This window comes from Zingiber officinale, chromosome 5B, assembly GCF_018446385.1.
Source record: "Zingiber officinale cultivar Zhangliang chromosome 5B, Zo_v1.1, whole genome shotgun sequence".
Classification (NCBI taxonomy): Eukaryota; Viridiplantae; Streptophyta; class Magnoliopsida; order Zingiberales; family Zingiberaceae; genus Zingiber; species Zingiber officinale.
Window position 1 is genome coordinate 121,428,683 of NC_055995.1, and position 25,364 is coordinate 121,454,046.

Here is a 25,364-nt window from a genome sequence, read left to right on the forward strand (position 1 = left end):
TTGAAAAATTATGCGGAAAAACCTTAACTGCTGAATACCTCTTCAAATATGTTGGATTGGATATTGAAAAGTAATGATTTTTGCAATTCCTCTACCGTTTGCTTGGTATCTTTTTCCCATTTAAATAATTGACACACTTTTCTTTCAGCCTTCAGAATTTGGAGTGGTGTCTCTTTGTCCTTTTCCCTTATTTCTTGTAAGTGATCTCATTTTCTGGATTAATTTTCTTTTGCAAAGAAAGAAGAAATAAGTGAGTTATGACTTATTTGCAGTTACATGCTAATAGAAGAATTAGGTCTATCTGGTATTGTGTCAATTCTATTTATTGGAATTATACGTATCTTCTCTTTTTTCAATAACTATACTATGACTATTTGTTCTAAGTGTTTGCATATGTATTTCTTATAGGTAATGAAACATTATACATTCTCTAATTTGTCAGAGAACTCTCAACGTTTTGCTACTGCCTTTTTCCACTTGATTTCATTACTAGCTGAAACATTTATGTAGGAGGATATGCATTGATGCCCTTATCTATTTTTCTACTTAGAGCAATCATAAACACATCCATTATGAAATGAAGAGTTCCTAAAACAGTTGAGCATTCCTAATAGAGTGAGATCCACGTTGGGCCTGATATGGAATCATATCAGGCCCAACGTGGGCCTGATATGATTCATATCAGGCCTAACGTGGAGCCTTTTTGCTGATTCTTTCTTCTTGTATTTTAACACCTTCTAAAAGTCAAAATAAATAATGGATAACAAATTTGAATTCCTTGCAACACCAGGAATCCATAGAAACTGAAATGTGTGCAATCGGAGCTCTCTAGGTCCATCAGTGGGTTTTGACCGAAATCCACTGATGGACATAGAGACCTCAGATTACACCCATTTCAATTCCTGTAGGTTCCTGATGTTGCAAGGAGTTCAAATTTGCTATCCATTATTTATTTTGACTTTTAGAATGTGTTAAAATATAAGAAAAAAATCAGCAAAAAAGCTCCACGTTAGGCCTGATATGAATCATATCAGGCCCACGTTGGGCCTGATATGAATTTTTTTTGCTGATTCTTTCTTCTTGTATTTTAACACTTTCTAAAAGTCAAAATAAATAATGGATAGCAAATTTGAACTCCTTGCAACACTAGGAATCCATAGAAACTGAAATGAGTGCAATCAGAGCTCTCTAGGTCCATCAGTGGGTTTTGACCGAAACCCACTGATAGACCTAGATACCTCATATTATATCCATTTCAGTTCCTGTAGATTCCTGATGTTGTAAGGAGTTCAAATTTGCTATTCATAGTTTATTTTAGCTTATCTAAATGTATTAAAATGTTATCAAAATATTAACTAAATTTTAAATGTCGTTGATGAAAGAGGAGATAGGAAAGAGAAGAGGGAGAAAAGAAAAATGACAAAAAAAAAAAATTTGATTGGTCAGAAGGATAAAAAGGGAAGTGCACTTGAAAAAGTACGTCCTTTGATAAATACCAAAATAGCATAGGTCTTTTGGTCAATTAAGATATCTAAGTGCATGATTTGATAAATTACCGTATAATATTCTTTAGGAATATACTCTAGAATAAATAAATAATATTCATTCATATTAAATAGCTTAAGCTTATCAGTTCAACACGCCATCAACGGAAAGCAAGTGATGACGTGCCGGGTCGAGTAGAGGAGGGATTGAAGCTTCGAATTAGCTACATTAATTTACTTAACGCTTGACATGACTATGGATGTTTGATTGGCTATGATTCATGGACTGTTTTCATGTGATGCATGCTTTGATCATTTCGACTAAATATTACTTATTTGGTCATTATTTAAAATATGACGGTAAAGAGAAACTTGATTGTCCTTGTTTAGTTGGCCTGATCTCTTCGTCGGAGAGTTCGTTCGCTCCTCTGCGTGGACGTCCCACAACGGCTTCTCTCTCAACATCGAGGATGCTGAACGGAGGGTGAATCGGTGAGATGGCTGAACTTTTCCGATTCAACTTATCATATCTTGATGTTTGATTAATATAAATTTATATCACTACTCTGCACCGGCGAGTCCTGCCGCCTCCGCCGGGAAGAGCTGGCGGTGATTGAACTGCAAGGGCGGCGGATCGCCGTCTCCTGCGCGGTAGCACTGACAATGACGAACGTCGGAAACTTCTGGGGGGGCATAAGTCAGAACTTCATTTCTGTCATCAGCTCCCGAGGGGCTGCTAGCTGTCCCTCGACTTCACGACCGGCAGCAGAGAGCTCGACTTCATCGACTCAAGTACTCTTATTCGAGCTAATAAATTTGTAAAAAAAAAAAATTTAAATAGGACATGCAACTAAAGGATGTTGGGCTCCTAGAACCGTCCGTTGTAAACGCTTTCCGATTTACCCTAGTGACTGATGAGAAATTTCTGTAGGACTGAATCGATCACCGACGTTATCCCGCCTGATTAATATATTTTTTTTTATGATAAACAAAAATAAAAAGCTCTTTTTTTAAAAAAAAAAATCGCCCCATTATATTTAATTTGATCATGCTCAAAAATCAAAATTAATACTAAACCGAACCGGATTCTCCAGATTGACCGGTTTCTATATGGGCCACGGATCTCGCCGGTTTCTAAATACGCAACGAACCTCGCTAGTGCGGCTTCTGCTAGGACTTCCAGATTTGCGTACTCCGAGCAAGAACAAAGGTTAGGGTTCGGACACAATTTTGTTTCTCGCAGTACCTTGGCAGGCAACCGAGGGGATACTGCTGCAAATGACGGATTATGCGGGGTGGAGAACAGAAGTCGGAGGGATCTTCTCTTGTTTTCGTTCACTACCTACAGCTCTATCCTGGCTCTTTCTTCTGCCTCAGGGAAGGTAGTCAGGTCTGGTTGGATGTGGCGATGAGACCCGACACGCAAATTATGTTGGAGCGATTGAATCTCGAGATTCGCACTGACAGATTCTGGGTGCAAAGGCGGAAGTCATTCAGAGTATTGAGTTGGTGAAAGACACAGATTTGATGGCTCGTTACGAAATAGTTCTATATGCATTATTGGGTGATCGTAATGTTCGCATATACTCAGAATCCGGTTCGAGCAGTAACTCAGCTGGTAGGGGAGTGGGAATGGCTGACAATGAAAATTCCTGTTTTACTCGTGAGTCCAGAGTTTACTTCCTAAAATATATGATAAGAACGACAAATAGTAGTGCACTTTCATTTGACTCGAAAAGTTGTTAATTGCTTCCTTGAAATTTGATTGGCTGGATAGGTTTTTTACAAATTGTAGTTACAGATACACTGTTATTTCTGAGGAACGAAAGTATGTGATTTTGCTTATAAAAAAAGTTTGCACATGTTTGTGTTTTTATCGTAGTCTAATGAAAAACTATATTTTTATTTATGAGAAATAAATTGTAGTTGTTGTAAAGGGGCAAATAAAAAAAATATGCTCCTTGTTTTTTTTTATTCTATTTTAAAAAAATAGATAAAAACAACTGTTTGCATTCACTAAATCTTCCTTTTTCAAAGGACTGATACTGGCTTAATATACTAGCTTAATCGATTGAATAATCGAATTTGAAAGTTAGTCTAGGTTAATTTGGAAGTTTGTTTAAAAAATTGATTAATTTAATTTAATCAATGCGGTTTGATTTTAAAATTTTAAATTTAATTAAACCCATAAAATCAAACATATCAATCAATTATTATATCCAGCAGTCGATTGATGAATACATAACAATCAATTGCTATGCTCGAATCGACTCATGTTCTTTGCTCACGTCCAGAAAGTAACTGTTCAATCGACTACTCAATTAGCATTCGATTATAGGGGTGGTAATTTTTCCCATGGATTTAAGGTCCCGTGGGAAAAATCTCCGAAATGGAGATGGGGATCTCTGATTTTTCGGGGATGGGGCGGGTTTGGGGCGGGTATGAAAATACTATCCCCATCCCTGAACCCGTCCCGAATATTATTATTATTAATATTAATAAATAATAATATGATTTTTTTTAAAAAAATAATTAATAATAATGTTAATATTAATATTAAAAATTTTTAAAATATTAATAATAATAATAATATTGATATTGATATTAATATTATCATTAATAATAATTATTAAATAATAATAATAATAATAATAATAATAATTAAATTTGGGATTAAGGCGGGGATGGGGGCGGGGATGGGGATTTGATCCCCTTGGGTTTGGGTTCGGGGAATCCCCGAACCCAAAAAAATAAAAATGAGGCGGGGATGGGAATGGCAAATCCGCCCCCGCCCCGCCCCGCCCAATTGCCTTCCCTATCCGATTAGTAGATTTGACTATTTAAAAATTTAATTATTTTAATTTTTGATTAAATTAATTAATTTTTTATGGGTTGGATTTATTCAATATTTTTTTTAGGAAAATTAGTTTATTGATTGTCCAAGCCGTAGTCATTGGTATCAAAAAGATTAAATCATCACCTCGACCATCCTTCCATGGTGCCTCCTCCCCTCTCACCATTTGGAAGGTAGGTAAATTACAAAAGATTTCATCCAACAACAACAGCACATATAAGGAAGGGTTGACTCAACCAACAAGTATTCTGCACCGGTTGAGAATCAACACCTATTGACAACAACACTCTTATATAAGTCAACTGTGTAAATTCTTAGTCATGGTGATAAAAAACGAATACACTAGCCCTCAGCGTCCCCGTCCAAGGTCAATACGGAGGAGGAAAATCACAGGCAGCTACTAGTCTTAGGAATAATGATTAGCACATAAAGTAGGTATTTACCTCGGCTATGTCGAGATTCGAATCCTATACCTAATGATGACAACACCTCATATGCTAACCATTATACCATCCCAAGAGGACTGTAAATCCTTAATTTCTATAGGATGAGGATGATCTCTTAAATAAAGATTTTACCATAAATTTTATATTTTGCATAAAAAAAATATTTACATCATCCACTCTATTATTCTCTAAATTTAAATTTTATAAATAGTACCTTTTAAATTTAAGAAACAAAATACCTTCTTTAAATATTATTTCCTTTAATTTTTACTTTTCACTTCCATATTTATCATTTTATAGATAATAATAAAATTAGATGGAAGGGAGAGTGAAAATAATTAAAAAACTAAAGGTATGGTAAATTATAAGGAAGTTAATGTATTGGGTATTAAAAAAATATTTAAATTTAATAAAGTAGTTTTTCTATTTTAAATTTTAAATTTTGGATAAAAAAAATATGATGTAGATGCTCTAATAATTGTAGTACTCGAAATAGTTAAGTTTAATTTTTTTTATTAAATTGATAAAAACATATTTTAATATAATAATTCTTATAATAATTTTAATTAAATGAAGCAATTTTAAAGTAGGCTCATAACTATTATAGAAATAAACTTTTTTTGAAATAAAAATAGTGAATTTTTCTTAATGATAATTTTACTAATTAATTAAAAATATTGATTTTAAAAAAATAATTAATTTTGATAAAGCTTAAAATAAAATTATAAGATAAAACTTAAAATAAAATTATGTTTATATTCTTTTTCTTTTCATATTCAGAATAATGGTAATATTTATTAATAATTTTTTCTAGTTATTTTTTATATAAAAAAAATATGTATTATTATGATTATCTTTAGTCTCGTATTTTAGAATTAGCTACACTATGAGCAAAAAATGTTTTATAAATATTTTAAGTCGGCGACATTAGAAAATATACCTTTCTCGATTTTTTTAGCTAAGTATATGTTATTATCAATTTAATATCTAATATAAAAAAATTAAATTAATTTTTTATAAGGAAGAGTAGGGGTGTGATAATTTCTGATCCGACACGAAAACACGACCCGAACCAAACACGAAAAAATAAAGTTAGAGTAAGGCCTTATTGGGTTTGGGTTGGGTTCTGGTTACTTGATTGACATGATTAATAAACGGGTCAAGTTCGGATCAACCTGAAATGATTCGATTACAACCCACAAACCCGTTTATAAATATTTTTGGATCGAGTTTGGATCAGATTCTGATTGAGTTCGAGTTAAAATAAACATATTTTTATAAATAAGTTTTTTCGAATCGGATTAATATGTTTTTCTAAATAGGTCATTTATAATTGAATCGGATTCAAGTTGGATTCAGATTGTGAGTCATTTTAGGTCGAGTTTGAGTCAAATACAAATAAACAGGTCAGGTTTGGATCAATAATTTGACCCGAAATATTAATCAAATCAGGTTCAAATTTTGATATTCCAACCCATTAATCAGAACTTGCCAAACTCGAATCTATTCTGAATTACCACCCCTAAGGGAGAGTCTATTATAGTAACTTATTGTTAAGATTTTCGAACGTCGCCCTTACATTATACTATTACATGGGTCTGACAATATTACGTTATAATACTGCATAGGTCCAATATCTTAGAATTAATAATACCATAAACTTAAGTTTTATAAATACTTTGAAACGATGGTATTATAAAGTATATCTTATTCAATCTTATAGTTAAATACTTATTCTTATCGATTTAATATTTTATATAAAAAATTAAATTAATTTTTTAATAAAGAATAGTATATTACAATAACTTACTACCGCAATTCTCAAAGGTCGCCCGTGCACTATAAATTAATAATTTTTTAAATATAAATTTTATATTAAGTACATCCAATAATAATAACTTATACACTTTCAAATAGGTGAGGTAACGTATACCTTAAAATTATATTAAGTATGGATATAATTTTTTATCTCTTGATCTCATAATTCCTAGAATGACAAAATGCCAACTACAAACACTTACTATTGTTGTTCTTAATTTTAATGTTTATTAATATTACACGACATATAAACGTATGTTAGTGTGGTGATTGTTAACAATAAAAATGCATGAATCGAATAGTATATTAGTGTGAAAAATCTATGTACGAGAAATAACCAATATAAAGCGTAACAACAAAATTTCACTTGGAGAACTGAAACTTGATATTCCTTCCAGTTCTACTAGAAGCTTCAAAGAAACCAAATTTCACTAGTCGTCTTTAAGTAATAGGAAATGAAAGCACTCTGCAAAACCAAAAATATAATTAAGACAACCCGACAACTTGTTTCCACCGAAATCATCACAATCATCTAATCTTCTGCGTTCTCCCGTTCATCTTTGACAAGCTTAATCATATCATCGATACGTAGAATTGTTATAGCTGCCTCAGTTGCGAACTGCAGTAAAAGCAACCAAAGATCATAATAAGCTTCTATTTAATCCTTCAATTTATGAAAACAGAAACCTATTTGTGTTAGTTGTGTTGGTTCCTTATTTAGTTAAATTGATCTTCTTTACTGAAAGACCCACATGATATGGGTACGTTTTCTAATACATATATGTCAAACTCATTCCAAAGATTCCATAAACTGTTAATTATACAAATAAAAAAACAAAGGGAGTGTAACCATGAAAAGAAATTTTAAAGTGCCATGATTAAGAACTTCTAAATGGTCTAGTAATGCAACCAATATAGCTTAACGTAAAGATCACTATGGTTGACCAAAGGCAAAAGATTAAATTTTTGCTAAAGATTCTTGTTGAAAGACAAAAAAAAATAAATAAATAAATAAACAGTTTGACTACAAATTAAATTTGTTTTAAAAAGAAATATGTTGAATCTATTGCAGTTGCATTTCCCAATAATAGAAGCATTACTATATTAGATATGTTCATACCTGTATGATCTTCACTTTGCTCATAGCTGGCTCAATAACTCCAGCTTCGAGATTGTTTCTTATTGTCCCTTTCGATAGGTCCAGTCCCATGCTGTATTTTAACAAAGAAGACACAAGAAAACTATAAGCTGTAAACAATTTTTTAAACAAATTAGATTAGCAAAAAAAACATAAGTGAATAATTATGATTAGTCATTGCATTTTTGTGAATAAGTGACAGTTAGCTATGTAAGGATCAAATGACCTCAGAGAGTACCTAGTGAAATTGCTACAAACAAGAGCAAAAACAATCTACACATTGCCACCAATTAGTACAAAAGGCGTTAGATTTCGGTGCAATTTCATATATGTTTTTAAACAAAAATAGCAAGTGGCAAATGTTTCATTGAAGGGGTATCTTCGCGTGTGTAAATAACCACCAGAAATACACTGATACCTTGATAAGTGTTGTTTATCTGCTTTGGTTTGGGCAGTGTGGTGATAAGCTCGAAGTTTAGCAACTAGCTCGGTTGCATCTTTTGCAGCATTCACAGCAAGCACCTGTTGCACAAATCCAAGGTTAGCATACACGCTACATAAATATGTGTTATATATTATAATATATGCAATTATATAAAGGACATTGAACCTTTGGTATAATTAGAAGCGATTCTGCAAACTCTGCAATTGCCAGCTGTTCTCTAGATCCCAAAGTTGTGGCAAGGTATTCCAAGTAAACAGACAGCGCAGACTCAACAGCACCACCGCCGGCCACAACCTATGTCAGATGACTCAGCTTGTGAGGCCCAAAAATGGGGGGAAAAAGGCAGTGGAGAGAATATATAGCTTGATAGAGGTACCACTCATGCCAACACAGTTTCAATGATACCAACTGAGACAAAGCATGTCTCTGCTGATATTATCTAGAACCAATCGAGACAGGAAGTTTCTCCTCCCATCCTTCAATTTCATTTATCAGTTATGGGAGGAAATAAAATATTATAAAAAAAATATAGTATAAAAAGCAGTAAAGAGAAGTGACATCAAAGTCAGAGAAATATGATTCATAGATTGCACCTATGCTTTTTTTAGTTTCAGTTGTGTAATTAAGTCCAACTCCTAGTAGTTAGCCAAGCTATATGTAGGAACATGTAGAGACAAATTCTCATACTAAATATGCTAGAAACATACAATCTGAGTCTTGAAAATTTTACCGATATGATATCACTGTGATGCTTCAGAGACTAATGCTCTTGTTGTGCGCATGACATTTATTTTCGAAATAGTAAGTAATAATCACTGGTCAATATGATATGCTTGTTACATTTGTGTACTTTGTTCCTTTAAAATTTTAATTTAATTAACTTTGTAATTGCTACAGGCTTAGATTTGAAGGTAAACAAAGTAGAAGAAGGTAGATTGTAGGATTATAGCTTTAGTTGATCTCAGCACATGTAGAAGTGTGTAGAACCACTACAAGTGTCGTACAACATGGTGCCAAGATCGAACCTTTCCTGACAGAGATCAAAATCCAACACGAAAAGATATTTTATTTTAAACCTTGATAAATAGGGTAATTAATGTAGAAGGCTTTATAAGTATGTGGGGCTTAGCTGATCCAGACTGAAACCTCTGATTTATCTATATGAGCTGAATGAAGATAAATGCAACGAAGTATTATAAGCACCATCTTTTGACAGGCACATGCACATTAATTTATAAATTTGAAGCAGCAGCCATAAATCTATCCAACTCTCTCGCTATGGATGAAAAAGAATGCCAAATTCTAAAGTGACCAAAGTAACTAGACAAAAAGAGATTACATAATAAGGCCAATATAAAGTTCAAGTGATTTTCTTTCCTTTCTCATTCATTTTCAAATAATAGGTTACGATCAAAACTAGACAATTGATTGAATTTAGACAGACAGGCAACAGAGATGCAGTAGTTATCTCCAAGATTCTGATGATAGGGTTTACCGTATTTGACTCAAGGGTCCTCTTAACAATGCACAATGCATCATGCAAAGCCCTATCCATCTCGTCAAGCATATGGTCATTAGCACCTCTAAGAATCAAGGAGACCTGGTGCAGATGCTTCCTTGGTTAATGTACAACAATAGTCTAATAATAAAATTCCAGGATGCTGGAAATTCACAAGAAACATAAGCAAGAAGAAACCACTTACGGCACTGGAGTTCTTTGTGCCCTTAATCAAAATTACATCATCATCAGCGATGCGCTCCTCTACAACCTCATCAGCATGGCCAAGAAATGTCGCATCAAATGTTTCTTCTCCTTCCATGTCAGCAAAGGTAGTAACCTGCAACAGCCAAGAAACATCCAATATAAAGATCAACACACAAAAACCAGAATTGCATACAAATCCAAGTAATTGGAAATTTAAAATAGCACAGTGACTATGAACTACAGAAGAATTTAAACTGAAAAATGCAGTGTTTTGCTTGCATAGGTTCAAGAAATATATTCAGCAATCAGCATAAAGTTATAACAAAGTTGGATCAGAAATATCTACAAGGTTGAAACCTGACACAATTAGATTCAAGAGTCCATTGGGATATTTTTAATAGTAGAATTTTTAACCAGCACAGTGTTTTGCAGTGTTTTCAGTCTCACCTATTGTAGGTTTGCCGTTGTCTCAACATTGAATTCTCACATTCCATATCGATTGTTGTCTAGTAGTACTCTAATGAGCAAAAACATAGATAAATAAAAAAAACGTGTGGACACAAACCCCTTAACAAGTAACTAGGCACATACCAATGGATAATGTGTATAATTCAATTAAATAATTACAATAAAAAAACAAAATTTTAGATACAAAAGATTGCACGCATTTTATGAAAAAATTGTCCATTAAACAAATATTAAAATCTAATAGAAATTTATTTTAAAATAAAATAAAGTGTTCGAGCATTTTATGCATGAGTTTATTATTTACTTTTAAAAAAAACAACATATACAAAACATTAGTTATGCTTTTTTGATATAAAATATATACTACAGACACTCAATAAAAAGAAAATAGTTTTTATTTTCAAGGAAAAAATTAAAAAACTGTTGCTCAAATGGGAAAATGAAAGTATTTCATGAAGCTCGGGAAATGAATAGTGAAGCTTTAATTTGTCTGTAGCACTCAGCATTTCTAGACAAAATTCAACATCAAGCAAAATTTTCAAACGGGTACGAGTGTTTTCACATTATACATAGCTTCTGTGTGCATTATCTGATGAAAATTTAAATCAACTTACTTTCTTTTTAACATAGGAATGAATATGCCTGTCAACATTATTCATTAAAGGAAATGAATAAGAATAAACAATCAAAATTGCTTTAGATCTCAGAATCTAGAATCCAAACAGTCATAGGTAAGACAATTACAATCTTAGAAAAAGTGAGAATCTAGTTTTATTGAAGACTGAAGAGTGCAATGCTCGGAACAATTGGATAAACTTTGTTTGTGAATCAGAAAAAATACATATAAATGTGAAAGCTACATCAAGAAGAACATAATAAATGCAATATTCCAATGGAGACCAATGACAAAACAATTAGAACAAGTAAGGTCTTACCACAGTTGCCCCAGTTGCTTTTGCAACATGCCGTAGATCCTCTTTGCGAACACGTCTAACAGAAATAGCTCCAGCTTCAACAAAATACTGCAAAGGAATTCAATTCAAGTGGTCAATCAATAAAGGAAAATAGGAATCATAACTTGAGATAAATCCTTCAAAAGATTCAGAACTGACAGCATAACGTGTACATATGAGGAGAATGTCACAAACACAACAGAATCCAGAGATGTTAGCAGACATATTATAGGAGATAAGTAACATTTGATAGCAGATCAAATAAAAAAAAAAGAATCAACAACATACGGATCTTTCAGTCAGCAGAACAAAACAGTTTTCCTAGAGAAAAAAAGGCCAGCCTAAATAAGGTGGGGAAAAAATCAGCAAGAATAAATTGCTATATTATGTGTATACATAACTAAGATTATAGCTTCTTATTTCAGAAGCTAGTATACATAAATAAATTGCCGAATTCTTATTTCAGAAGCTAGTATATATTGTCAACATAGACAAGAGCCTTTCCTAAAATTGTGACTCAAGCATAACATTTATCTTCCAGTATTAAGTGAATGGAACACACATGGAATCAGCTTGCAGAACTCATGTAAGTATAAGAATATACTTAGAAGAATGTACTTATTTCACAAGTACAAGAAAAACATGCCTTCAGCGACATATCATCAATTCCTTTGGTTGTTAGTACAACATTTGCACCAGCTTTTAGAAGCTTCTGAATTCTCTCTTTTGTTATATCGGCTTCCCTGGTCAGTTTATAAGATGCCATTAGTGCCTATATCATAATTAGTTTCATAGAGATGCAAAGTAGTGTACATGTAAGATTCCAACAACCGGAACCAACAAGAAAAGACTGAGCTGCATAAATGTTATTTTTACCTCATATAGTTTGTTAGAACACTTTCAAGATAATGAGTATAGATAAAGCATATATATGGTTCAAAACATATGGTAGAAAAAGCAAAGCACAAAGAAGACTATAAGAGGAAAAAAGAGTAGAAGAATAATGAAAGGGACTGCCTGCTACAAAATCAAATAAAAATGGATCAAATTAATTAGAATAATTTAGAACTTCAATGTTCACAACTGCTGGCACTTCTCACTCTAGAAGGGTTCATGTCACATACTAACTAAAAGGCTACAACGTGTAACTTGGCAAACTTAGCACACAAACACAGAATAAAACTATGAAAACATTTGGCATGAGAACATATCGTAAAAATGAAAGCAATTTCGAAGTATACTGCAACAGAACTAAACAAGAATGATTACGACAGAACAAGACAATCTCATACAAGAATATAGGTACAGTGGAAACATACTAGAAGAACATAAGAATCAAAAAATGATTTGGGCACAGGCAAAAATACAAATGACAAGATCTCCTTAGTACTAGTGTTCCTACTCCCATGGCATTTATATTTGGCAATGCATTTTCACATTGTTAATTAAACACTCAGTTAAGGGAAATTAAAGGTGACAAAAATTAAACCTGATGTGAATGTAGCACTGAACTAATTGTATAAAACTAAAGGGAAAATCTGATGTATCATTTGGCAGATGTCACTCACAAATTCTGGTACAGTTTAGGCTGAATGCAAAGTGGCAGATAGCAAAGCAACTTTCACAATATAAAGTACTTATTGAAGGAAAGTAAAGGTACCACAAACTAAACTTGATGTGAATGTAGTACATGAAGTGATTGTAGTAAAACTAAAGTGAAAATCAGCTGTATCATTGGGCAATGTGTTGGACATTAGTGGAAGAGAATCAAACCCATTTGATCGTATCTACTATCTATGCAACTGAAACAACTGATTATGCTTAGGGTATCTACCAACAGGATTACCAAATTGTATGTGATTGTATCCCATCCTATACCAAAATTTTAGTATCTGGTCAAAACCGTACAATTTTGATAGCATATCATGCTGACACTTTGCCATGCTTCGACAACTTTCCAAGATCAACTCAAACAAATCTTGGTCCTATAGTCCCCTTCCAAGTAGCTTGTTTGCCTCCAACTATAAGTCTAATAGTAATTATAAGTCAAAATTTTAGAGCTACAAGTCACGAAAGTAAGTCTAGCATCTTGCCAAGTTAGTATACATTCTAACATCAAACCAGTTTTTGCACATCTGATCTATGCATTGGTTCTTATAGCATCCTACAAAGATAAATCCTATAATTTTCTAGCCTCAAATAATGCGGGCATCCAGTATTAAACTTAATTTGTATGATTCTCTAGAAATATATCTTGATTATCCACAAGGAGTTAGATATGGATACGTCACAGCTTCTGTAACTTTAGTGTCACTCCTCTTTGCTATTGTCGGTGCTCTAATTAGTGCATCTGATCTTTCCTCTCACTCTCTCCCTGACCAGCATAAGAAATAAAAAATGAGTCATGGGAAGAAATCTTTCCATCACAAACTTTACACTCAATGATGCTTTTCCTCTTTCCCTCCTCTTTTTAGTATTTAATCGCCTCCTGGTGATTGGCAAAATCTATGAATGATCTTCCTATCTTGGTTGATAACACTAAATTTTAGTATCTAATCACCTCTTAGTGATCTTGTGATCACGGTAAAGTTGTTGTGGTGTGACGTTATCGTCACAGATTCGAGTCACAAAAATAGTCTCTTGCAATGTAGTGTAAGGTTACGTACACTGGACCTAATGTGGTCTAAACTCTCATCAGAACCCACATTGGAGAAAGTTTGGTACATTGAACTGCCCTTTAATCACCTCTTAGTGATTGACAGACATAATCAATGAATGACCTTCCTATCTTGGTTGGTTACACTAAAACCATATCAGCACCAGCAACCCACCCACATTTACCATTGTCAACACAGTATCAATGTAAATCGCCAACCAGATTTAGACATGCTGGCCGATACCAACTGGCTTGAAAGCATGCACTTGACAATTGACAATGTTGATTAAGCAAAATGAAACCATTGCATTCAGGAAAATTAAGCACATATATAAAGTCATCATAATTTAAGTTAGATGTGATCCTGGTGAAGATGATAACATTCAAATGAAATTTACAAGTTGACCTTATTAAACACAAGTATGCACAGAATCAAAATCCATATGTAAATCACCTTTCACGAATTTTTTCAAGTTCTCTTGGATCAGTGACCAAGACTTGAATACCCATCTGCATTTTTGTCTTCTGTAGATTAAAATCAAGACATGCAATTTTTGCAGGAGAAACCCTAGTTGGCATTCCTTGAGCAGCACGGCCTGTATTTAAAGCATATCCATTTAGCAAGTAGCTATCTTTGGCACTTTTTCCATGGGCTTTCAGAATGTTTATGCTCTGCAAAACAAATGAAGGAACTTTTATTTTTTAGTAAACTGCAATAAACTGGAAAACTGAAGTGAAATAAAAGGGCTAACACATAACAAGATATAAAAAAATCACTTTCTGAAATTCAATCTTATCAAACTAAGATTTTTTCCAAACTAAAACACAATATGAATAAAATAACTGCATTACACAATGCAAATGAATGAGAAAAATCATCCAACACACTCCCAACGTATCAGAAGCCCTCAAGAGCAGTTTATCATTACAAAGTAAGTTTGGATGGTTCTGCAGCAAAGAAGGATGGAACTTAATTAGATTCTAACCTTTATTGGGTATTTAACTTCTCCTCTTGCATTTGTAGTCTTAACTGCTTGAACTGCATCGACAACCTAGAAAACCAACGAAGAAACATAATACAGTATACAAAGGGTATTGCAAGATAAAAATTAACCTTCATGTCCATATCTAAAGAGATAATAGGTCATTCCTAATTCGGCAGGCATAAACAGCTGATAATGTATTAATAGAACAACTAGGTAAATAGCAGAATTTTGCAAAGTCACATACATATCAGCAAGATTTCATATACTGTCCATGTCATGCAAAAGTATGAACTATGAATAACAAGAAGCCATGAATCATAACTATTTGGGAATAGCCATGCATCTTTAAAGACTAGGTAGCTACTAGTATCCACATTTTCCAACTCAGTTTAACTATGTTAAATAAATTTTTTTGTTGCCCTCTACCTTCGGAACTTCAGCTCCAGTTGATTTAGCTTATTAACTTAGAATCTACTTATCTACTTTGGATATGGTTGTACCACTTCCATCCTTCTCTTATTTTAGTATCTATTTATGCTACATCTAATTGCACCTAGATAATACCTAATAGGCTAATACAATAACCCCACACAACTTCCTAACTTATTGTTTTCATCTCTGTTATCATAAATCTGTGACCATATTTTTCCCAATTTACCCATTCATCCCACTTTATTTTTTATCTTCAACAGTTTTGCTTATCATACATCACTCTTCTAAAATTTACCCTTTAACTTAAGAACCACATGAGGATCGCCTAAATCAGTTCCTTTCCACTTGAACAATCTGATCCTTATCGTATTTAAGAATATCTTCAATAATCACCTTTTTCAATTAATTAATAGATCCAATATATCTAAAATCTTAACTGCAAAGGTTCTTGTTTGTTTACCAAAACTAACCCTTCAATTTTGTTTTACTGCTCAAACTATTTTCCAAGTAATCTGTATGAATTTTACTAAGTCCTTTGGTTTTGGGGGAAAAAAAAAGTGTTCTCAAACTACAAATAATTTCAAGCAAGCCAAGGTCACAAACAGATGAAAAGTCAAGCACGCATTCTCATAATAAATAGTTATATACTATGGCATTGCTAAACATAGAAGTAATGGCATATGGTAGAAGACTATATTAGCCTAGGAGCTTGTAAGTGACTGACTCAAATAGAAAAAGAAACAACATATCACGCCATAAGTCATAACTCATTATTTGTAGTTGATTATCTCCAGTGATGTCAGTATGGTGGCTACTATCTAATGTGTTCTCTTGTTCTAACCTTGCAGTGGATTTAATCTCTACATAATACAATGGTCTTGCAGCAATACCAGCTATTGATGATTTGTATTTTGGCTCGTAAAACATATAAATTTTACACTAATTCCATGATGATTATATGGATGCTTCTTGTATGCCAATATATATGTCTCTGCTTGATGGACCAAGAGTTGTAAAAGTATCAGCAATCTAAGACCCTAGAAAATTACCAGATATAGTACTTAGGATATTGTTTGGAATCAAAAGCTTATTTTTTTGGTGGAAACGCCAAGCACATAAGGTAATTGATATACATGAACAATCAGGTCAAAGGTAGTACAAAAAGAATATAAATGTACAAGTTAAAACAGAAAGACAATATGTAATTATGCTGATCTTACCAAATTGGCAAAAAAATCACTGTCAATTGCAATTAATTTTGAGGACATGCTTGTCTTTGCACAGTTTGTAAGAGATTCTTTGCCAAGTTTTTCAACCTGGATATGGACATAAAAACCTCACTCAGTGGGCAAAGGAAATTGAAAATTATACTAGTACTTTGACAGTTTATAATATCAACAAACTAATTAAACAAGTTCATACTTTTACAGAAAGTTTTTCTTCAACATATTTGCAAGCTTCCCTCATCGCAAGCTGTCAAGAAATATTGAGAGACGTAAATCTATATATTTCATAAACCACAATATAGTTCAATATATAACAAAACAGAAATGCTTACACTAAATGGTTCTGATATATCTGGGCTACTACCGAAAAGAAGAAAACAAAAATATTTACTATGTATAGTTATTCAGTACCCTGTAGCCACTGATTATAGATGTTGGATGAATCTTATCTCTCACAAGATCATTTGCTCTCTGTAATCAAGGAATACAAAAAAATTACTAACAACAGATAGCAAACCATCAATGACTCACGTAACAATATGAACTGCACAAAGAACACAATAAGCACAATCTCTAGGCCACCTTGAGTAACTCAGCAGCCAGGATAACCACTGATGTCGTCCCATCTCCAACCTCTCGATCTTGAAGTTCAGCAAGCTCAACAAGTACCTATAATCATCATATAGTGTTAATTACCAAAATTTAAACCACTGCAACTGAAATATGTAAATCACAAGAAGGACCAGGTGTTGACCTTGGCAGCAGGATGCTCAACTTCTAACATCTTCAGAATAGTTGCGCCATCATTAGTAATTGTGACATCGCCAATGTCATCAACCAGCATCTAGGAGTTCACCATTAAATGCAAGTCTCGTAAGAAATCAAATTTCAAAAATCACTAACTATGTACTTTTGTTAGGATTCAATCAAAGCTCCATATTGGATAGATTTAGAAAAGATCATAAGTTTAAAAGGATGTATGATATCTCCATTAGCATGAGACCTTTTGAGTATAACCCAAGAGCAAAGTCATAAGGGCTTACGCTCAAAGTGGACAACATCATGTCATTGTGGAGATATGTGAATATCCTTTTAGGCACAACAAATGGTATCAGAGCTATGATCTAAATAAGATGTCATATGGAGTAGCCTTGAACGAAGTTGAGGGTAGGCTAAAGCATGCCAGGTTGACTGGATGCTTGCGAGGAGGTCCCGGAGTAGGTCAGGGTGACCGAATACTCGCGGGAAGACCCGGAGTAAGTCAAGGTGACTGAGTGTTCACGGGGAAGCCCGAAGTAGGTCAGGGTGCCCGGATGCTTACATAAAGGCCTGAAACAGATCAAGAGTGATCAAATGTGAATGCTTGCGGGGAGGCCCGGAAGAGGTCAGGTGACCAGATGCTCACAGGGATGCCCGAAGCAAGTCAAGAGTGACCAGGGGTCCGAACCATGAGAATAATGGTGGTCCTTCGTTTGAGGAAAGGATTGTTGAGATTCAATCAAAGTCCCACATTGAAAAGATTTGGAAAAAATCATGGGTTTAAAAGGATGTATAATATCTCCATTGACTTAGACCCAATAGTAGACCCAAAGTAGATAATATCATGTCATTGTGGAGATATGTGAATATCCTTTTGGGTACAATAATTGTTGTACAAAGAGGAGGCAACACCTCTCAACCTCTAACACGGAAGAGGAAGAGAGAGAAAGAGATTGCGCAGAGAAACGAGACAGACACACAAAAAAGAGCAAACACGAGGAAGAAGAAGAAGAATAAGAGAAAGAAAAAAAGTTACCGTGATTCGACAGCGTGCCTACTCCACATCTCTACATAATTGAATCATATTCAATGATTCTTGTGATTCAATAGGTTTACAAAGATCCCTATAATTAGTGTCTAAACCCCAGATCCAATAAAATCATAACAGATTTTTGTTATGAACCGCAACAAAATTCTATTATGAAAAACCATAACAAAATTCTGTTAAAAAACCTTAACAAATTTTTTTTCTTCCATAGCGCCTATCGTATTGGCCTTCATCCAAATATGAGTCATCCGTTAACAATCTCCACCTTGGCAAATATTCATCCCTTCGAAAAACACGAGTATCTGAACAAAACTCCACCTATATCTTTGGGTCTCGGCTTCCTTCCTCTAACATCTAGAGATATGGATCAAGTTCAAGCAATGCTTGAACTTCTATGTGGTCACTAGCTTTGTCAACATGTCTGCAGCATTATCTGGAGTATGAACATTCTCAAGTTGAATTTTTCAGAAGCAATCAACTCTTTGATCTTGTGAAACCTTACATCAATGTGCTTGGTTCTCTCATGATACACCTGATTCTTCGTCAAATAGATAGCACTCTGACTATCGCATAACAACTTGACTCCACCTTGCTAAAATACCTAGTTCTCTAACCAACCCTATAAGCCATAAAGCTCCCTTCGCTGTTTCAGCTACTGCTATATACTCTGACTCTGTATTAGACAATGCAACAATAGATTATATCATAGATTTCCAATAGATAGGTCCTCCTGCCAAAGTGAACACATATCCTGTAGTAGACCTTATGTCATCTAAATCTCCTACATAGTCTGCATCTACATACCCAGCAACTGAAGGATCTTCCGGTTGTCCATTGAACATGATACCATAATTAGTTATATTTCTCAAATATCTGAAAATCTACTTCATTGTATCTCAATGTGATCGACCAGGATTTAAGTCAAACTTGTTCATCATACTAACTATTTGCGTCAAATCTGGTCTCGTGCAAACCATGGCATACATCAGACAACCAACTGGCATAAGAAATCTTTGATATCTCTTGGATCTCGCATTCGTCTTTAGACGCATAACTTGAAGTGATACGTCAGAAGTATGCTTACCGACTTTGCATTCTTTATGTTGAACCTAACCAGTACCTTCTCCACATAGCTACGTTGAGACAATCATAATCTCCATGTGGATCTCTGTGAATCTCCATCCCTTCTTGATCTCTCTCAAATCTTTCATGTCAAATTTCTTACTCGGTAGCCTCTTCAATTTGTCGACCACTTTCATCTTCTTTGCAACAATGAACATGTCATCTACGTATAGTAGTAAAAAGACCAGTGATTCATCTTCAAGGCTCTTCACATATATGCAACAATCATACTCACATCTCCTATATCAGTTTTGAATCATGTATGAATCAAAATCTTTGTACCATTGCCTAAGAGATTGTTTCAATCCATAGAGCGATTTCTTCAACTTGCAAATCAACCACTTTTGTTCGGACTGACTAAATCCGTCAGGCTGTGATATAAAATCTGCTCCTCTAAATTTTCATGAAGAAATGTCGTCTACACATCTATTTGCTCTAACTGCAAACATGATGTGCCACCAAAGTCAACACCGCTCTAATTAATGTATGTCTTACTACTGGAGAGAAAATTTCTTCATAGTCAATTCCCTTTCTCTATAAATACCCTTTTGTTACCAACCGAGCCTTGAACTTCACTTATTCTCCATCTACATTACTTTTTTCTTTTCGAATATTCACTTGCACCCTATAGCTTTCTTTCCTTCAAGAAGTTCCACTAAATCTCACGTTTGGTTCTTATGCAATGACTTCATCTCCTCCGCTATAGCACCCGTCCACTTGTTTATGTTACAAGTGATAAGCGCCTAAGATACCATTTCTTCGAATTCATATCTGGTGGGTGGCTTTACGACTTGTCTCATTCTGCTACCAGCTACAGTGTGATGCTCCGTGTGCTCTGAGCTAGAATCGTCGGAGTCATGAGTCTCTAGCTCCACCTGCACAACATCTTTCTCCATGTTCCTATGTGGTGTTTCCTTTCCTTCTTCCTGAGTACACTGTAGCATAGTCTTCTCATCAAACACCACATCTCTGTTGATCACTACCTTATTTGTCTTAGAATCTCAAAACTTGAAACCTTTAACTCTTTTTTGATATCCCAAAAAAATGCACTATTTTGACTTCGCATCCAGCTTTAATCTTTTCCTCACTAGATATGTGCATATAGGCTGGACATCCAAAAACTCAAAGATGAGAGTAATCTACTTGATTCTCTGTCTATACTTTCTCTGAAATTTTGCCTTCTAGTGTTACTCTTGGTGATGTATTAATAAGAAAACATGTCATGTTAACTGCTTCTGCCCAGAAATTCTTTGCTAGTCATGCATTCAACCTGAGACATCTTGCCTTCTCAATGATTATTCTATTCAACCTTTCTGTCACCCCGTTCTGCTGAGGTGTCCTACAAAACGAGAAATGTCTCATTATCCCATGTCACTTACAAAATTCTTGAAACTTTGAATCTGTATACTCAGTCTCATTGTCTAACCTAAGGCATTTGATCTTCCTTCCGGTCTGGTTCTCCACTTCAGTTTTTCACAGTTTAAACTTCGCAAAAGTTTCCGACTTGTGATGCATTAAGTATACAACCTTTCATGAGTAATCATTATTAAAACTCACAACATACAAGTGTCATCCACGTGATGCCACACTGGCTGATCCCAAAGATCTGCATGTACATAGTCCAAAATCCTCTCCGTCTTGTTAGTTGTCATCTTATATTGCACTTTGCTCTGTTCCCAAGAACACAGAATTTGCAGAATTCAAACTTGCAGATCTTAACACCCTTCAACAAATCTCTAAGTTCTAGCATCTAATGTTCACCCATATGTCCTAGCCACATATGTCACAAGACAGTACTGTCTAATTCAGACTCGACCGAAGCGATTCCACCTACAACTGTAGTCCCTATCAACTTATAAATGTTCCTTGTTAACTTTTATCCTTTCATTACCATCAAAGCTTCCTTGCTGACTTTTATCACTCCACTTATTGATTTGTAACTACAACATTACCATCTAGTATACCTAGCGAGATCAAATTTTTCCTTAGCTCTGGTATATATCTGGTATCACATAGGGTTCTAATCACACTATCAAACATCTTGATTCCGACATTTTCTATGCCGATAACTTTGCATGATGCATCGTTTCCTATCCATACTGAATCAGAATTTACTGCCCTATAGGTGTTAAACCACTCCTTGTTTAGAATCATGTAATATGAACAAGCAGTCTAAAATCCATACATCTGTTAGTTGCTCCGAACTCGACATAACTGATAGCATATCTCCATCACCGTTCTCTGAATTTTCTTCTTCAACTATGTTTGCAGACTTTATCGAACTACTTTTGTTCTCTGCAACATATTTCTTTATCTCTTGGCAATCTCTCTTCGTATAACCTTTGTCTCCATACTTATAGCATGTGATTACGTTCTTCCTTCTCGACTTATAACTAGCCTTGTTGTCGTTACCAGATCCATGTCAAGATTTGCTCCTACCACACTCTGATTGCTATTTACCACAAGTCCTTTATGAGAAACTTCATCGCTTGTTTTCTTCCTTTGGTAAAAATCTAACAATGCACTTGTGATATCCTCCAATTTACGAATTTCTTTACCCCACATCAAAGTAGTAACCAAATTCTCATACGTAAGAGATAAAGGTAGAGAATTCAACATCAGCGCCTTGTTTTCATCTTCGATCTTCACATCAACCTGCTTCAGATCACTCATAATCTGGTTGAATACGTTGATATGCTGGCTCAGATCGGTTCCTTCTATCATCTTCAGCCCAAATAATTTCTGCTTAAAATACAGCTTGTTTACCGGCTTTCCAACTTTTGCCAAACTATCGCTGATGGCTCCTCGTTCATGACATGGTACATCACATCATCCGTAAGACAAAACGTGATTATTGCCACTGCCTTCGCCTGCTTCCCAATCCGATCTCTCCAAGCTTTTCGATTTTTCTTTCTCCTAGCGCCTTTACCATGCCTTGTTGCACCAACAAGTCCTTGACCCTTCTCTACCATAATCCGAAGTTTCTGGTTCTGTTAAACTTTACCGTATCAAACTTCGTAGAAGACGTCCCCGACATGTTGAAAAAATCCGTCAAAACCTTGCTCTGATACCGATTGCTGCGCAAAGAGGCGGGGGCAACACCTCTCAACCTCTAATGCGGAAGAAGAGGAAGAGAGAGAGACAGATTGAGCGAAGCAACGAGACAAAAACACACAAGAAAGAGCAAACGCAAGGAAGATGATAAAGAGAAAGAAGAAGAGTTGTCGTGGTTCGACAGCATACTCCATAAAAACAACTAAGCCTTTATTAGAATTCTCTCTATACAATTGAATCATATTCAATGATTTTTGTGATTTAATAGGTTTACAATAATCCCTATAAATAGTATCCAAACCCCAGACACGATAAAATCATAACAGATTTCTATTAAAAAAAACCGCAACGAAATTCTATTATGAAAAACCATAACAAAATTCGGTTATAAAAAATCATAAGAGAATTCTGTTACGAAAACCTTAATAGATTTTTCTTCCATAACGCCCATCACATTGCCTTCATCCAAATATGCGTCACCCGTCAACAACTTTCCAACAAGGAATTCAAGTCAGAAAAAAAAAACTCTTAATTCAACAATAGGTGACCAGCATAGATATGCGTTGAGACTACAACCAAGCTTGAAGCAAATGCAGCATGTAATCATATAAAATATTCAAGAACTTTGAGAAACTGCGCCCAATATTCCAGTAATAATATACAAATAGTTAGGGATTTTAAATATCACATGTAGAGAATACAAACATCCGACTTTTCTTAACCAATAAAAAATGGAGAGAAAAAAAACAGCTTGGGATCCGAGATCGCGTTTCACCTTATCGAGACCAACCGGTCCGAGAGAAGACTTGACGATGTTAGCAACAGCTTGGCACGCCACCACTGTTTCAACAACACACCGAAAGAAAGCGGATCAAGACAAACAATCGGAAACACACTCGTAGAGATAATGCTGGGAGAATATTGAGGTGAGCTGAGAAGGAGAAGATCGAACCATTCTGAGTGCGAACGTCTTGGCCGGATTGGCGCTCACCCAATATGTCAGGAGTCTGAGCAGCGATCGCCATTGCCTAAGTCTGGAGGCAGCAGCGGAAACCCTAGAATGGACTGCAACGACAGAAGAAAGATCTACAAGTCGGAAAGCTAGGGGACGGGGCAGGGTTTAACCCGTTGAGGTTTGGTTAAAGTACGAAATTACCCTCATAGTTTCATAAGTAACAAAAACAAGTCTTTACCAGTAATATTGTAACATTGTAACGCTTTGGCGCCGGGAATGCACAATAAAAACGCTGTCATCATGATAAATTCTTTCCTTTTGGATAATAATATTCTTACTATAATACTACCCTTTGACCAAAGATGAGGAGAATAGATTTTTACAATAGATACATTTCCGTAAAAAACTTGTAATCAAAGATATTCTGTCTTTGTGGATTTAGGGTTTACACAGTGGAATAGCTCCCTCAAACTACAATAATTTTTTACATTAGTTAATTTTCAACTATTTCATTTAATTTTTTACTTTTTTTCCGTTGAAATGCATAAATATATATGTCTTTTTCTTATCTTTGCCGGTTGACTACTATCGTCGACCAGTCAAAGACTTTTTTGTTATTTTTAAAACCATGAAAATCGTTTTGTACTTTAGTCAAATCTCAGGGGGTAAAATGTAATTCATCCAATATGTCAGGAGTCTGAGCAGTGATTGTCATTGTCGAAGTCTAGAGGCAGCAACAGAAACCCTAGAATGGACTGCGATCGACGACAGAAGAAAGACCTAGAGAAGAGAAAGGCAAGCCCAAAGAGCTAGGGGACGAGACAGGGTTTTAAGATTATCCTCGTAATAGAGAAGGACACGGGTAACTATGTACGGGGCCATGTAGGCAAGTGCCCATATCGCATACGTTAGAGGTCGATAGTCGATGTGGTTGCCTCGATGAAAATATTTTCTAAAAATTGTTAAAATGTATTTATTAAACATTATTTGGATAAATTTATCTAATGGAGATTATAGTCACGTCTAGTAGAGCATCTTTTAAAAAATAATATAAGTGCATTTTCATCATTTAAAAAACAGTATATTATAATATCATTGTAATAGTTCTGATGATAATTACTGTATTTGCTTTAATTATCAAAAAATACATGAATTAGTATTATATTAAAATATATGTTACCAATTTACTTAAAACTACTCAAATCTATTATTTTTATTCAATGAAAGTTAAAAGCCACGGTAGTAATTACAATTGTAATTGTAATAAATATAATTTACGTGGAAAAAAACTTCTATGAATCTGTTTAAAAAATTGAATATCTAAATTACCCAAGATTTTAAATTACTATAATTATAATAACTATAAAAATATATAACTAAGACTATAATTTTTTATTATAAATATCAGTTCCATATAAGTTTCCGTCTACTATCGAGTAAATTAAAAAGCATAGAAGAGTCACGAGAAATAGATCCGATTACAATTTGAAATTGTCAATTCGATGATTTTTAAAATGTCGACACTTAATCTTAATTATTTAAGATAATTATGATTCACGGTTTAAAAGTATTAGTTTACGATTCGATTCTTGATTTGTGACGATTATATATAATAAATTTATATTAAAAAATAATGATAGTAACCTATTGTCTAAATCATCTTGTTATTGAACCAAGTAGGTAAATTTTTAAAATTATTAAATCATATATGATAGTTTTAAAATTACCAAATCATGTATCCATTTCTTATTTTAACCTAATCAGCCAACTATTTCTTTTATCAATCAAATTGATTTTGTTGTGTGCCGAATCGTT

The 25,364-nt window shown here is 34.3% G+C and overlaps 1 protein-coding gene across 1 annotated transcript; it reads right to left on the reverse strand.

Annotated features, from left to right (window-relative positions):
• Window positions 1-6,908: 6,908 nt before the first annotated feature.
• Window positions 6,909-23,705, reverse strand: LOC121985678 (T-complex protein 1 subunit alpha-like). The gene is made up of 17 exons (XM_042539276.1): window positions 23,547-23,705; window positions 23,370-23,434; window positions 17,366-17,455; window positions 17,194-17,280; window positions 17,023-17,082; window positions 16,808-16,858; window positions 16,606-16,701; window positions 14,954-15,019; window positions 14,422-14,639; window positions 11,958-12,054; window positions 11,294-11,380; window positions 9,889-10,023; window positions 9,681-9,785; window positions 8,351-8,479; window positions 8,159-8,262; window positions 7,723-7,813; window positions 6,909-7,221 (listed from the first exon to the last, which is right to left on the reverse strand). The coding sequence occupies exons 1-17, from the start codon at window positions 23,617-23,619 to the stop codon at window positions 7,135-7,137; spliced, it is 1,641 nt and encodes a 546-aa protein (XP_042395210.1). The 5' UTR covers window positions 23,620-23,705; the 3' UTR covers window positions 6,909-7,134.
• Window positions 23,706-25,364: the final 1,659 nt, after the last annotated feature.

Excerpts from the sequence above, each read along its gene's own strand:
- LOC121985678 (XM_042539276.1), bottom strand. The coding sequence starts at position 23,619 with ATGGCGATCGCTGCTCAGACTCCTGACATATTGGGTGAGCGCCAATCC. Across the intron at positions 12,055-14,421 it reads CTTGAAAAAATTCGTGAAAG|GGAAGCCGATATAACAAAAG; the intron begins GTGATTTACATA and ends TAAACTGACCAG. Across the intron at positions 8,480-9,680 it reads GGACCCTTGAGTCAAATACG|GTTGTGGCCGGCGGTGGTGC; the intron begins GTAAACCCTATC and ends CATCTGACATAG.